The sequence below is a fragment of the Calypte anna genome, chromosome 1, assembly GCF_003957555.1.
Source record: "Calypte anna isolate BGI_N300 chromosome 1, bCalAnn1_v1.p, whole genome shotgun sequence".
Lineage (NCBI taxonomy): Eukaryota > Metazoa > Chordata > Aves > Apodiformes > Trochilidae > Calypte > Calypte anna.
The window spans coordinates 142,930,800-142,947,169 of record NC_044244.1 but is presented as its reverse complement, the minus strand read 5'-3'; the positions used below and the strand labels follow the sequence as shown (position 1 = coordinate 142,947,169).

General features: G+C 39.6%; 1 protein-coding gene across 1 annotated transcript; it reads right to left on the bottom strand.

The window, feature by feature from the left end:
* Window positions 1-4,506: 4,506 nt before the first annotated feature.
* On the bottom strand, window positions 4,507-15,668 carry ARGLU1 (arginine and glutamate rich 1). Its single transcript, XM_030469497.1, has 4 exons — window positions 15,065-15,668; window positions 10,316-10,541; window positions 7,828-7,911; window positions 4,507-6,559 (listed from the first exon to the last, which is right to left on the bottom strand). The coding sequence occupies exons 1-4, from the start codon at window positions 15,418-15,420 to the stop codon at window positions 6,395-6,397; spliced, it is 831 nt and encodes a 276-aa protein (XP_030325357.1). The 5' UTR covers window positions 15,421-15,668; the 3' UTR covers window positions 4,507-6,394.
* Between the last annotated feature and the right edge of the window lie 702 nt (window positions 15,669-16,370).

Below are 16,370 nucleotides of genomic sequence, written 5' to 3'. Positions count from 1 at the left end.
TTATTCCCGAAGAAATATGGGCATTTACTTAAAAATCGGGTTAGTGATGGTGCTCTTTCGGCTCTTAGACGAAGGCGAAGAAACCCTTATAAGGAAAACGACTGACATTAAAATTTATATCCCCGATCAATTTGGAAGAAAATTATCTGTTTCCCCCCTCCTTCTTTTTAACTAAGCCGGTGTTCCAGCCTCACCGCCCCGCCTGGCAGAGACCGCTCCACTCTCTCTCAACAGACGGGAAAGGAGATTTGAGGCGCGCTCGATGCCCCATAGATTTTGTCTTAATTATGTTTGATAGTTTTCTAATGAAATCTACCACTCAAAGAAACAAGGAAATCAGTTTGCTTTTCACACAAAACATCGAATACTTTTTAAGTAAACTGCCTAATTAAATTTAATTTGCAGCGAGGAAGGAATTGCAGATCCGGCGACACAATTTGGTGGAAAAGGATTTGATTCCCAGGACGGAAGCTTAGCACTCAACTGGGAGACAGAGTTTGGGTATCTATGCACATGGAGGGGCATCAAAGGAGAGCTTCGCCAGTGAGGGGAGGAAAGTACTTAATTATTAAACTTTAAGCAAATGTGTGGTGTGTTTTCAGTCGTCAGCTAATGTAAACATTGAACCTTGATAAATGCTTCTAGCAACAGAGACGTGTAAAGTGGGTTTACCTCAATTTTGTGATGCTGCTACTTGTGTTTGTTTTGAAGCAAAAGGTTACGAGCGGTGTTTTGTAGAAGCTGTGAGTAAACTGTGACCTCTAACTCTCTGTATCCTTGCTTTAAGTAAACCAGAGGAAATGAAGAGCCCTGGTATTGTCTGAAAATATCCTCCTGTGGCTAAATATATCACTCGACTTCTATTGTCAAGCGGCTAATCATTTCACGTAAATACAGCTGTTTTAGTCTGCTCTTCAGCATCCTACTGATGTACGCTGTAGATGTATAAAAAGTCAGCGCTGATAAATTCACTTTTAAATAAGAACCTTGAGAAAACCAGAACTTATCTCCGAGATAACCCAAACAACCAAGGTTCAGACATCAAAAAAAAAATGCAGGTTCGGGGGCTACTCCACTCAGGTCACCTTTTTTTGCCCGAGGGGCCGATGTCTGCGGTTGGGTTCTGTGCCGCGGAGTCATTTGCGAAGCTGAAAGGCGCCAGGCCGGGAGGCGGGGGCCGTGCGGGAGCGGGAGCGGGCAAGGCGGGCAGCGCTCGAAGGGGCAGCCCCCGGGCCAGCCGCGGTGCGGTGCGGCCGTGCTCCCTCCCGGTCCTCGGTCCCCGTCCCGCCGCTGCCCGCTGCATCGGCCTCCAACTTTCCCGCCGGGATTCTGAGGAGCAATAAGGAATCTCACGGAGGACACGTGAGAGTGCGGGTTTGGGCGGGGGGGGTTAAAAGCCAAAAAAAAAAAAAAAAAAAAAAAAAAAAAAAAAAGAGAGAGAGAAAAGAAAAAAAGAAAAAACCCGAAAGCCTACAGATATTACAAAGTTAGGAACCGGCTTCGGCCTCAGTAGCCGTTTCTCTTTCAGGAGGAGGTCCCGCCAGATATTTCGGGTTTCGCGGGGAACGCAGTTTCCTGGCAGCCGGACTGTCAGGGAACAGGCTTCTGCGGGGAGGAAATCCTGCCGCGGCCCTGGGAGAGGCGCCGAAGTCCCCCGGCTCCCTGGGAGGATGGAGACGTATGGAGGGATAGATGGATAAAACGTATGGAGGGACAGACGGATGGATGAGTGGGACCTGCTTTTTCACCCTGCCTTCAAGGAGGAGCCGGGACTGTGTCATTTGCGCCGCTGAAACCTTTATTTCCCGTACTTCAGCCGGCCTTAGAGCAAAAGTCAGGTTTATCGCTGAATAACCCGTTTCGGCTTCTTTCTTTCCGTTTGGGATGTGTCAATAATTACATAGATTTTGGCTCTGATCCCACAAAACCTTGTAACAAAAAGGCAGCTAATCTGAATGGCATCAGGATCGGGCCCACAAGCCCGGGTTGTTTTTTAAACATCAGTCTAAACATCGGGCATGAGAAAACACAAGACACCACTTTTTTTTTTTTTTTTTTTTTTTACTTTACACGATTTTGAAAGTGGAAAGCATTAACTCAATAGATAAAATTACTAATTTCCATAAAAACAAATGACCGCATGATTGAAGCTTACTGATTTAAATCATTTTTTTTGTTTGTAAAAAAGGCCAAGTGTGACAGATACTTGTAACAGCTCCTAAAATATCATTTCAAACATAATGTATTTTCTGCATTTTCAGTTGACTGAGTGTATATCTAGATGTTGATTTGTCTTCTCCATATCTATTTTATAACCACAATTTTAGTTAATCATAGGTGCTTAGAAAATGAGCTTGACTCCTAAATACAGCCATAGAATTCATGCAGCCTCCTGAACCATTCTTTTTAATTCTCCGCTTATTTTTATACTGATTTTCAGTACCACTGCATGAAAACATAAATTCCCACATTAGTTTGTGGTTTACAGAGATGTAAATGGTGTGGGAAGCAATAGTTGGGATCTAACCTCTGCTACATGACCAGCCTTTTACAAGGGTTTATGAGGTGACCACTGAGCCAGCATCACCCTTGGCTCTACCTGTTCAGGACAGATGATCGGAAGCATTTGGTTGTTCAGTATGGAAATGTCAACAGAGGATCAGCACTCTTCAGCTGGCTAACTAAACAGTGGGACAGGAGGAGGGGGATAACCCTAAAATGTAGGCATTCGGTGGTACTAGCACGAAAATGGAGCAGAGGTGCATGAAAGTCATGGTTCAGCTCCACCCGGACTGGCCTGTTGGTCTGAAACTGTACCAGCCCAGGCACTTTGACTATACCCTCCTGCCTTGGAATGAGCCTTAGGCACACAGGGAGCTCCAGAGCTTCTGAAACAAAACACCTCTGCAATACAAACTGAAAAGGGTTGACCAATTTGGATTTTACTTGAACTTTCGGAGTTTAGACCCTGAAATCACAGGTAATAATTTCACTCCTGTTTGTGGAAGAGACAGTAGATTCCCAAATGCTCTGGAAGTGTTTAACTAGACTCTTCATGCAGCTTGAAGTTAATCGTAATCAACACCTTCATATTTTATGTACATGCACAAAAATAGCATAGATCCTCCATATATTCTAAGAGGGGATATTAATGCATCAGAAATAGAGGCTTTGGATCTTCAAGTCAGCAAAGTCAATAGGGTGAGTTGTACGACATGCCACAAGGCTTAAGGGGAAAGAAGAGACAATTAAGATAGAGCCTTCTTTTTTCAAGAGGAGATAGGAGTGGATGAAGTATTGATACAGAAGCAGGACGATACCGACATATCTGTCTATATGTAGGTATGCAGTTGCTTGGCAGCTCAGACATCTTGCCAACCTACTTGTCTCTCTTTGCTAAGCTTCAAGGACACCAGTTCTCCAATACATTTCACAGCAGTCAGCTTTCTACTTGTGCTTGGAAAAATGATGATAATGAACATGGGAAGTTCAAAGGGCAGTTTAACAAATCTCCAAAGTAACAGCACACTGCTAGGATACTGCTGTAAGGCTTTCCACTTGCCTCTGCCAGAGACGTGCATTGTTTGGTATTAAAATAGTTCTCCAGGACATTTATGAACAGGGAAAAACTAAGATCTCTTCTGTTATCATATAAAGAAAAATAGTAGTCCTGGGGACGGCAAGGGGGAGAAGGGGGAAGGGGAACCAAAGTACACATAAAACCAGAACAAACTAAAAACTAACCAAAATATGTAATTGAAGCTTCAGACAGTAATAATATAAAAATTAAAACACTCATTCCAATTTCTAACATTTTCTATAGGTAGGTTAACAACCTCACATAGACCTACATACAGAGGTCATACTCATTTAGTTTAATCATTACCTAAAAGCAAGTATACATTTTAAACTACTTTTCATTATCCATGTATCAAGCTTTAAGGGAATATAACATCTAGAATTCTTACAATCAAATGTCAGTTTACCCCTCCCAAACTGTGCACACCCCTGATTTCCTAGAAATCAAGAGTATCCCTGAAGTCTTAGTGATTTTATAAAGAAAACCCCAGTATTATGCAAATATGATGTCCACCCACACCAGGTCTACAAAAAGCCATCCAAGAAATAAAGAATGCTTTAGGACAGTATGGTTTCTTCCAACTAAACTTCTGCCCCAATAAAAACACAAAGTATGTAGCTGCCTTTCCTTTTTTGAGGGCAGGGGGAAGGAAACAGAGGTAGGGCAGTGTGGAATGATGGAAGGGGCAATCTAATTGTGATTGGTGATACTGTCCATGAAGTAGTCCTAAAGGACTGAAAAATAGTCAGTCCTAATATTTTTCAGTCCTAAACTGAAAAATAACTTCTCAAAGTCTAAGCCTATGCCACGTTAAGTGTAAACATTTACCAGCAAAGTAGTGATGTGAAACAAAATGCTTGATACCAGAGCTGCATGGATGAGAACTTAGTTTCTTGCTTTTAGAAGAGGAAACAAAAATGCATAGGTGTATTTTAAGTATTGACTTTTAATAGCTTGTTTCTCATAAGGGAACAGGGGATGTTTTCTGTTTTAGAAATACAGGTATCAGTTGAGCTTTAAATACAGCCTGCTCCTGCCAACAGGTCCTGTACACATTTATTTGGTTTCAGCTTCTGTTTTTATGCATTAAGCAACCTTCAAACTTTCTTTTCTAATACAACATATAAACAAATTTAAGTACAGTAATAGTGTAGGTATTCTACTGTCTTCACATTTTTCTTGACATACTGGACAAAGTGATACACATTAGTCTGCCCCCAAGCCCAGGTTTCATACAAAGTATGTTGAATTCTGCTTTCAGTGACACACTCAACTTGCTCCCACATTTAATTTGCCAAATCTAAAGAAACAGATGCTTTGGGAAAATCCAGCACTATTTCCAACTTTGTCCAGTGACATTCAAATGCTTAGGCAACAACTGGTAACTTTTACTTTATGCTTACTACAGAAGTTGCATACCGACAGGAAAGTTTTAGAACTGGACAAGCTATAGTAATCCAGGTTTTGGTAGAAGACATATACAAAAAGGGGACTTTATATATAGTTTTCACTCTGTAGTTTCATTTTTCAAAATAAAACCTGTATATATAAATGGGTAACATTCAAGATCTGTATACAAGTAACAAGTTGCTTTCTGGCTAAAACAATATATTTAGGCAGAATCTCATTTTCTGTTTTTCATTTCAAGTATGCTAGCCAGTCCAGTCCATTGGGAAAAAAACTTCCATTTTTAAATCCCCTAGGATCCATCAGATTCATTATATGGTAATGACCTTAAATTATACAATATACTATACTTTGAGGTGAACTGAAGGGGATTAGATATTGAAGTATTGGTCTGAGTGCAGTAAGCCAAACAGCTGTTTAAACATGATACTGCAGTCGAAATAAGTCTCTGTCAGAATAAAAAACAACATTCATGAAAACAGCAGCAGCCATAAAAATATTCACAACTGCAGGGATTTTTTTTTACTGTGTGTAATTTTGCATTGTAAGTAGGAGAAGCCACAACAGTTTAAAGCAAAATTAAAAAAAAAAATACTGCTATAGCCTTGAATTTAATAATGTGTATTGTCACTCTTATAGCTGTTTAAGTGTACTAAAAAAATTTACTTAAACATATGAATTTAAGACTTTCACTTTATTCAGCAAATTGGTTTATTTACACAATGGGAAACGCTGGTTGAACGCTGTCAATGTAATAAAAACAAATCTAACAGAGACAATACTGAACTCTCTCTATGTATTTGTAAATGACAAACTATTTCCTTACCTGTATCAGGAACATCAAGAGCAACAATGGGACAGTATCATAGGACACTGATTTAACAATAAACCACAGAGGTCCAGTAATACTATGGCAATTTACTCATGTATTTGCTGACTTAAAAAAAAATAAAAAATAAAAAATAAAAAAAAATTAAAAGTCAGCAATACCTGGTATAAAGTTCTGTCAATTATCAGAGTCAAACTCTGATGAGTAGGTCAGTAAAACCTTATCGGATCATCTGCAGTTCACAAAGCAACCTGATCTGCTTCAGACCACTACTACAGAAACAAAACTGATGAGAACAGATTACCCTCTAAAAGGCAACAATGATCTGATAAGGGTTTAACTTAATGGAAGTTAAAAAAAAAAATTAAGAATTGCAGAGCACAGCCCCTATTAGAACAAGCTAACTTCCCAGACTTCAAAAAAAAAAAAAAAAAAAAAAAAGAGGGAAAAAAAAAAAGAGAAAAAAACAACACTTCAACATGAAGCTACCATACAAAGTTTGTTTTTGTTTTCCTTTTTTGTTGTTTTTGTTTCTTTTTTTTTCCTTGTTTTTTCTTTTAAGAGTTCAGAATTGCAATTTAATCCTGGCTTTTTAGTGAGAAGGACAGTTTTGGCCTAGACTTTCCTTTGCCCAGGATAATTTTTTGCTCTTCCTTTTGCTGACGTTGTCTCTCTTGTTCTAGTTTCATCCTCTCCTCATGAATCTTTCTTTGTTCTTCAACAATTTTCAATTGTTCTTCAGCCTATATATGAAAATGGTAGAATTTAGGCCAGCATATTTTGTAGTCATAAAAGCAATTTACAAGTCTGTATGAACTTCCAAACAGGTCCAATCCTGCACAGGTATGTAAGCAGTTCTACCTCAGCTAGATGCCATAGTTGGTTTCAGTGAAACTATTTATAAAAAGTTGTTACTGGAATTTAAAAGAAACACTGAAAACTTTCTACAGCTAATGGATTGAAATCTTGAGTGCTTACATGCAATGCTTTTCACCATTGCTTTGCAAACGACAAATCCCATTTTAATTAAGGAAGTCAGTATACATATAAACTGTCCTGACACACCACATGTCAGATGAAAGCACAATATAATGAAGCAACAGACCCTCTCCAAACAAACAGTGAAGCAAACAGTTCTCCCCACTCCAAATCCCACCTAAAGCCCCCTCTTAATTCAAGACCATTTATACTTGATTTGTAACAAGTCAATCCTTACAATGACTTGTGGTTCTTAGAGCTATTCCAGTGCTCTTCTAAATGTGCTTATTTTGTTCACTAGGTCAGTTAATACTTTAAATTTTCTACTTGTCCTTTTTCCACTGTAGAGGTTGAGAAGAGGGGTAAAATGGGAAGAGATCTAAAGCAGACGTAGTTCAAGGAAAGAGTTTTAAGCAGCATCCACTTTCACCTGAAAAAGGTGTGATTAGGTGGGTAATTGAACCAGATAGAGTTCAATCAGGATGTAGAAGCAGCTTAGTTTAGCTTATCATTAATTGATTAGAATTGGCTAAATCACATTATATGTTCTCATGAGGCAGGCACCTGCATCAACAGGCTTGGAGACTAGCATCAGCTACACTTTCGTAAGTTAGATACCTTGAGCTTGTGCTGAAAGTCTCTTTCAGCAATTGTACATCAGCATTATACTCATCTCAAGTCCAGTTTGTACTTGTTCTGCTCAACAAAACAGAATTCGTCACTTCTGTTTTAGAACTCCTGTTATTTGTAAATTTCTTTCAGCCATCCTTGCGAGATATAAAAACGTATTTCTTTTTAATTCTGCAGGCAGCCATCTTCCCCTAAATTAGATGCACCTGAACTGTTTTTTCAGACTAGTATTAGTGCTGAAGATCTGGCCTCTTACGCTCAAGAGAACTGCAATGCTACTGACATAACCAGCAACAGACAAGCTAAAGTCTAAAAAGGGTCGATTTGTTTATTTAATTGTGTTGCAAATGAGGCAGAAGGACCTGTATTCCCCTACAGAAAGGGTAACTGCATCTTCACATACCAGTTTAGCTTGTGCTTCTGCAATTTTTCGATTATTCTCTTCTAGTATTCGTTCTAGTTCCTCACGCTTTGCACGCTCTTCTTCCTAAATGGGAGGACAGGGCAAGATGTTAGTAAAGTAAAATAATCATTTCTGCATGTTCACTAATCTTTCTCAGAATTATTTTGTGAACTGTCTTAAAGCGGCAGCTTTACAGCCACCTATTCTGTCTCACAACGGTAAACTGTGCAGCCACTAAAACTGGTTTCTAGTACTCAATTTAAATCATCCCGCCCAGTCCAAACAGCAACCAACTAAACCCTCCCTAATCAAAGAATCCTGACAATATTAATACTACAATTTTAATATCACACAAATCAACACGGACAACTACAAAAACTGGATAGTATTTACCAAATTAAAAAGTAATATAGAAAAGATAAATAAAGTGAATAGTTTGTCTCACCAATTAAGTATACCTACGTATTCTTTACCTATACTCCTTTAATCAGCATTAAAAGTTGAATATTTACTGTCTTGTCCAGTGTCCTGCAGAGTGTGCTCCTCGGCTGCCATACGCGCCAGCTTCCTCTTTAAAATGATTTGTACTGTTAGCTTGGCAATACCTGCATCAGCAGCTCAACCATTTATAAAGAAACAACATACAAGGAAGGCTGAGCTGAGGAATGCAGATGTTTATGATAAGAAGGAACAAAAATATGTAAATCATTCCTAAGGCAAACAATTAATAAGAAAAATACATTTACTGTTAGTGAAAAATACAAATGGTAATCCATACTTCATGGAGCTATGGGCTTCTTTCATGGGGAGAATGGACTTTAACATTCAATATTTTGACAATTTTAAGACAGCTGAAACTGTCATTTGCAGTCTGAACTTGGAATTCAGGAGTCCAGGGAAGGCAAGATCAGGAAATAATAGCCTTGTAATTGTTGTTTTCCTGGTGAATTTTATGGAACTCTTGTTATGCAACTCATAAATATGAAGACTGCGTTAAAGTTTTTGAGGTGTTTCAGTTCACGTAATATATATCCAAATTATTTTAATATTTGGGAGATTTGAAGTTAGCCAGAGATTTGTGTCTGTATAAGAAAAAAAGTTAATACGAACAAAGCAAGCATATGAAAACTTCTTACTATGACTAGTAACCAGCTACTAGCTAGCACACTTCACTCCAGGTATGAAATCTTACTCTGCATTATAAAGAACTGATGAGACACCTCCACATCACATTGACAATAGCCAAAAATACTTTCTTAAAAAAAAAAAAAAAAGTATCAATCTGATTGAATGAAAACTTCTATACATTAATACTTGCTGACTACAGGCATCTAAATTCAACTTACATTTTTTCATAGTAAGGTTTAAATTTGAAAAACAAGTGTAATTTAATATTCTTAATATCTCTTGTAACTTGGTGTTCCAGGCTGTTGGGTTTTTTTTTTTAGATTTAAAGATACTACGTGAAAGACAACTCATATTTAGTCTGAAAGGGAATGGTTCCTCGCTACCATTTTTACTTTTGCAAGCCAATCAAAATTTTAATTTAAGATAAACTGCATGGGAGGTAGAGAGTGAAAAAGGCATTTGAGATTTATGACTATTTAGCACAAATTTCCTTTATAGTTTAAAAGTTTGTACTGAAAATTCTGGATCCTGGAATGATTGGTGCGGGCAGGCATCAAAGCCTGTAGTAGCAAATTACTGTCTCACAGAAAGACATTTTCAGCTTCTGCTCCAGCTGCTGATTAAAAGAAGAAAAAAAACAAAACCAAAAAACCAAACCAAAACAAAAAAACCCAAAACCAAAAAAAACCCAAGTCACATGTTCAGCTTGACTTCAGACAAGGGCAACCTGCAACCTGCTCTTTTATAACTTCTAGGGAAAAAAAAAAGGAGTTGTTAGTAGTTATTAAAAATGGATATAATGATTTGGACATAGATCCTTCATGAAGACGTGGATGGGCTTACGCTGGAAGTCCCAGAATTAGTCCAATGTATGCTCAGGGAAAACATTCATTTTAAATGAAGAGTAAGAAACCTATTTGTTAAAGACAGGTACTGCAGCTCACTGCTGGACCCTGCTTTTTGCCTAGCTGAAGGCAAAAGCCTCTTACAGTCTAAGTAAAAAAAACATGAAACAAATGAAGGATACATAATTACAGATTTTCAATACCCTTCCCCAAAAATGAAAGGACCGCTGATAAATCCTGCAGCCATGGCAAAAGTTTCAAACAATTCTGAAATATGTAGGTCAGTTCCATTAAAAATCAAGTATCCTTGTTCAGGTTTTAGGAGAATAACTGTTTAAGTATCAGTGAGCTCCTCTGAATAGGCTAGAAATTAAGTTTCGCAGCAATGCAAGTTTATACGAGAAGGGAATTAGATTTGCTGTATTCCATCTCTTTCTGAACCGAACAGGAGGCACAAACCGACACTGAAAGTTTTGCCATGGACTGTCTCTACTTTCCAAACGACCGAGCGTTACCTCTCTGGCTTTTTGTGCTGCAAGTTCAGCTTGTCGCTGTCGCTCGAGTTCTTCGAGCAACTGTTTTTCCATGATGCGCTTTGCCTCCTCCACCCTGCGGAGAACCTCTCGCTCAATCTCATCCTTCCTTTTCTCCAACTCTTCTTCTACACGTTTTGCCACAAGCTCTTCCACTCTTCGAGCAGTTTCTTCCTCTATGAGTTTCTCTTCAATTTCTTGTTGACGGCTACAAAATGCAAACACGAGGATTACTTTTTTTAATCAATAAAGAACGGCTTCATTGAAAGAAACTCTTTCAAATACACAGTTATCAGTCACACTACTGAATCACTCTCAAACAGTTTTATATCCTTAACACACAAAGACCATGTTGTTGTACCCAGTGAATATTCAGGCAGTGTTTCTACCACAGGGAATCCATTAGGACTGTATCATATTTTGCATCTTTCCTTATCTCAAGACACTAAGTCTATGAAGACAGCTTCTCGAGCAAAGAAAAAAAAAAGACCTCAACTGTTTTTGGTCATCCTTCACCCTGAAACAAATAAAAATGGTCTCAATTTTAAGCCATGTGTAGCAAGATCATTTTGTAACATGTCTTAAAGCCACCACCTCAGAGGCACCAGACTGATTTTTGATAACTAAAATAGAAGATGGAAGCAATACAATTTCTAATTTGAACATATTAACAAGAATTTCAGGTGTTATATCTGTAGTCTAGGTATCTAACCAAGTACTTTATAATACTTTAAAGATATCAACCCTCCTTAACTTCTTCATTGCAGCACTTCGTTTCTACCATAATTATCTAAACTAAAATATACCAAGTGCTAAATAAATCCTTTCAACATTTAAAATTGTCCATGTTCTGAATTCTGCATGTCTTCTTATTTTTATTTTTGCTTAGCAGTAGCATTATCCCTTAGCCTGATCCCTGATGGAAGTTTTCATTTATAAGGACACAGAAAGATTATGTCAATCTGAAGCTTTATTACCAAATGAAGGAATTACCACTAGTAAAACTGGCAATTAGAAATCCAAAGACCAGCAAAAGCATATCCTGTATAGCTGTGTTTTATGTAGTAGTATTTATTTAGAATTACTGTGAAGAAAGTTGAATTTAGAATTTACTATTTAGATGTAAAGAATTTAGAATTACTTTGAGAAGAAAGTTGTTCTTTTAACCTTGAAACTGAACTTCCAAGTACTCTGAAGTACAGAACAATTTTATAAACCTATCTTTTTGACTGTCAGCACCAGAAATCCATGAGTTAGCATAAGATCTAGCTATATCCTAATATTCTGTCATTTTCACGTTTGCATTTTCTTGATTATCTTGAAAAGTCTTAACTTATATTGACACATAAATACAACTTTGAAAAAAAGTTACAGGATTTAATAACTTTGGATTTCCCAGCATACAATTTGCACACATGCAATAGGAGATAGTAAGAGTATTGATTACTGATCTAAATAAATATGTAAAATACCAAGATGAAAGTTTCACAAATTCCCCCTCTTATACATACATCTTCTTTTCAAAAGTGTACTGAAACAAATGGATAGTCCATCTCCTTCAGTAAAGTTTTGAAACCCAAAACTTAAACATCCAGCTGCAGAACACAATTTTTATTCTTACGTTCCTCAAGAGATAGTAAGCTTATCCAGTGTCAAGTTAGGGCAGAATTCACCTTTCCTAAAGTGACACAAAGTCTCTTGAGGTTTGGGTTTTTTAATTTGTTTTCAGAAAAGCTGAATAAAGAAACCCCAAGACCACCACCACAAAAAAAAAAAAAAAGCCAGAACAAACCACATCAACTACCTTCCTTAATGTATTTCTGTCAGGCCATTGCTACCTACAATCCTTTTTGGATGAAAGGCGAAGAGTCAAAAGTTTACAAGACAATTTTTAAATACCCTTTATAAAATTAAAAAACATTTAAAAATAAAAGGTTTTTCTTCCCTCATGGCTTTTTTATTTAGCTGCAAGTACTTTCACCACCCTGTACTAACAGAGCTTAGCACATGTGAGAAACTGCTCTACAAAAGTAACTTTACAGAAAGCTCATATTTACTTGTTTTATTCAGCTTTTTTAGCTTCATGTTTAGCATCGGAGAAATCTAGAATAAAAGCTACCTGATTGTACAGTTACAAAAATCTTCCTGACAGATATCTGAAATAAGTTTTGAAATATCCTCAGCAAATGATGTACTTAAATTAAGCACTATGCCTGCAGACATTTCATTCTTCTCACCCCAACAAATGCCACTAAAATTTAACTAAACAGGCAAATAAATCTTTTCACATTCATAGGCTATATGATTTGTATATCATAACTGTTCAGTGTAAGCAACTATATTTCTTGAAACACTAGAAACAGAAAAAAGTGAAACAGAAAAAAGTAAATGTTTATTGTCCAAGTTCACTGATAAGACCACCTTGTGCCTATGCAGCGAGATAATATACTTCCATACAAATAAACAATAAGTTTCAAGCAAATGTTGAGTTTCTCAAAAACAAGTAATAAACAGATATAATCTCAGTTATTTACTATGTAGTTTAAAGTAACCATTCCTTGATTTTTAAAAATTGCATGAACTTACATTATTTTATATACAAGTGTAGCCTTATCATCCTGATCTACTGAACCATGACTCCAGAGAAAAAAGTATCACTGTAAAAATATTTTAGTATGCTCCATTTAATTTGTAAAGGCTGACTTCAGAAAATCTGCAGAAACTGGTTGCATTTTATCAGATTTCAGAGGAAAAAACCAGTCACATTTGCAAAACATTTATAGGAAACTAGCATATTAGGAAAAAGTAGAAGGTAAGCAAGGTATTAAGATTTAAGCACACATGAGAAGAAAGTAACTTTCAATAGATGAACTGTCTGGTATCTAATTCATTGATATTTTCTTTCCTTCATTAATATGAGTATATGCTAGTATATATAATACAATTTACAGATTATTTACTCAAACATCATGGTTTTCTACTTATGATTTACTTTTCCTTTTTGAAATGTAAACCACATTCTAGAAGCATCAAAATTTTACACCCAGTATTCCCCAACACTGTTTCTCCGTCAGAAGTTCACTATTCTGTTGCTAATATCAGTCAAATATCATATTCCTTGTTTACAGACTCTGTGGGTGTTTTAAAATTTCAAAGCTAACTTATATAGAAACCTTTACTATGGAAAACCGACTTAAAACATGTGTTGCTACATCTAATATTACTGAATTAACTACAGTTCATTCAGTTGTGAGTACTTCACAGCACAAATGGAAGCAAATGTTTTAAAGATATTTAAGATTATAAACACTTTATTTTCCATAGGCACTTGAACAGATTCTCTCTTTCAACTTTTAAAGCCTAGACACATACTAACCATAATATTCTGTGCTATATCTGATGTTTTAATTTAGATATGTTTTGTTATTAACTTAATGTTCTTATCAATCTTTAAATCCCTTTACATAATAAACAACATATATGTAACAAAAGAAGTCCAGAATACCAAGATAAACCATTCACTGTATTCTTAAATTGTTAAGCACATTCCAATCCTTCATGCAGATATGCATGGAATACTTTTATTTCGCTGCTGAGTAAAACCATAAACCCCAAAATTAGGGTAAATTACTTAAAAAGTATTTTTTAAATTCAAACACACATTTTCACGTGTTTGTGTTACTATGCAACTGTTTGATGGCACGGCTGTCAAATTCTGGAGTTAGCAAAAGTGATTATTGACAAACAAAAATGAAAGTGACCACTCAGTATAATCAAATTTCTGAACTGCCGTTAGTATTTCATTAGAACAATATCCCCGAATCAGAACTCAGAACTCCACTTGAGAATTAACACAAGTAGTTGGCTTCACAAGTTGCAAGCATGTGCTACTTCTGGATTCAGTGCTCCAATGAGCAAAGTTAACATCCAAAGAACAAGAACCATTTTATCGCAACTGTTAAAACCGTTACCCATGCTGCGAAAAGGTCTCTTTCACAACGCAACAATATTGCTAGGTAATTAATGCACATGCAACGTTCATGATAACATAACTGGCCCATCCGTGTAAACTTTCTAAACAACCACATCCCCCACAAGAAAAGCGGAAGAAGTGAAAGGTTTCAAATGAAACAAGTCACCGGATCTGAGTGTCCCATTTGGGAAGGAACTAAAAATAGAAAACAAAACAAAACTCAAAGAAAAAACAACAGACCAAAAAACCCCAAACCCTTCAAAGTTAACACAACCGTTGCATAGTATTTATTAAAACCTTAAGTCGGGCAACTCCGGATGCCTCCGCTCGACGCAAAAAGAGCTGCACGCAGAAAGGGGAGGGGCGGGCAGGGCAGCACAAAGCCTGCGGGGTGCAGAGGCTTCCACAGCAGAGGGAGGTTTCTGAGCAGCACAGGGGAGCTGCGGCAGATCGGCAGCCAGCAGAGCCGCCGGGCAGGGGGAAGGGCAGCCTGCTGGGGGCTGGCACCCGAGTGGGCGGCTTCTAGCGCACCTGAAGCAGCCAGGCTTTTAGGAAGGATGGCGGGAAAACAGGCAGAGGTTAAGGCCTCGGCCAGGGCCTAAACGCCTTTACCCTCATCGCAGGCGGCCTCCGTCTGGAGAAGAAAGGCGCGGAGAGAAAAGCACCGGGGCACCGAGCAACCTCCCTTCCTCCCCTTTCCCCCCACCCCCTCCCATAGCCGCCCCCCCCGAAGCCCCCATCCCAAACCCGGGGCTCACATTTTCCGTTGCCGCTCGAACTCTGCTTTTTTCTCCTCCTCCTCCCGCTTCTGCTTCTCGTCCAAACTGCTGCGCTTGCTCACCGTGCGCCCGAAGATGTCGATACGATCGGGCGGGGAGGAGGCGCGATCACGGTCTCGGTCCCGGTCGCGGCGGGAGGAAGGGGCCGTGTTGGAGCGGGAGCGAGAGCGGGACTCCCGGCGCCGGTTCCGCTTGCTCTCCCGGGACTTGGAGCGCTTCCGCGCCCTCTCTTTCTCCCGGGAGCGGGACCGCGATCGGCTCCGGTTCTTCTTGGTGTGCTTGGAGCTCTTGGTGTGCTTGGAGCGGGACGAGCTCCGGCTGCGGGACCGACCCATCCCGGCAGAGGAGAGGCCGCACCGGCGACCGCCCAACCACCCCTACCCCTTTCCCTAGCGGCGTCAGATAGAGGTGCGAGGACGCTCCGCACGCATCAGCACCGCCCGGGCGGGCTCCTCGTCCTCTCCTTTTTCACCTCTTTGCACTGCGAGGAGCGGGAGCAGGCCCCGAAAGCGGGACCGAGTCCGGACGCAGGCAAGATGGCGGCCCCTAGCCGAACGGTGACTCTCCTCTTCCGCCCCACAATGCACTGCGCCGCGTTCGAGCCGTACCTTCCCCTGCCCGCTGCCTTCGGCGTCGAGCCGGAGAAGCCCGAAAGCACTCGGCAATGTTCGGCAACCAATAGGGGGCCTCGCTCCAGGAGGCACCCTCGGCCGGCAGCGCTGTTACTTCCCGCATGCGCACAGTGTACCGGGCGCTCGGTGCCGGTGCTGGTGGCGGCAGCGTTTTGGGGGGGTGTTTTTGGGGGGCGGGTGAGGGGTCTGGTGTCAGCGTCAGCCTTTCAAGGGGTCTGTGAGGTGCTCCGCTTGCAGTGGCGTTGTACTTGCCGCTCCGTAGTCCCGTTAGCGGAGTGTGAGCGGTCCGGCCGCGGGGAGGGCAGCATCCTCAGGAGTCCCGGGGTGATGGGGGAGAGGGGGATGGAGGGGGCTGAGGAGGAAAGGTAAGGGGGGCTTTGAGGCATTGGGTTGAGCTACCAAGGGGCTGGAATCTGTTGTAGCTCATGTCTAACGTGGTACAGTGAGGGGCTGGTTTAAGTGTCCAGGGGGAGTTTACCTGTGCAGGGTGTTTCCCTTTATTGGGAACAGGTATGAAGGCAAAGGAAGCATCTTCAGGTTAGAGGGAGAGCGAACTAGTGGTTCCGTAGCCATCCCTGTACAAAGATTTTATCTCAATTCTCAAGGAATGTATCTCGATGCTTTATAGTTGTTAAATCTTTATATTACTCTAA

Bases quoted from the DNA above. Each gene is read 5' to 3' on its own strand.
- ARGLU1 (XM_030469497.1), bottom strand. From the start codon at position 15,420: ATGGGTCGGTCCCGCAGCCGGAGCTCGTCCCGCTCCAAGCACACCAAG. The intron at 10,542-15,064 runs GTGAGCCCCGGG...TGCATTTTGTAG, and splicing joins TTCGAGCGGCAACGGAAAAT to CCGTCAACAAGAAATTGAAG. The intron at 7,912-10,315 runs GTAACGCTCGGT...CCTCCCATTTAG, and splicing joins CAGCACAAAAAGCCAGAGAG to GAAGAAGAGCGTGCAAAGCG.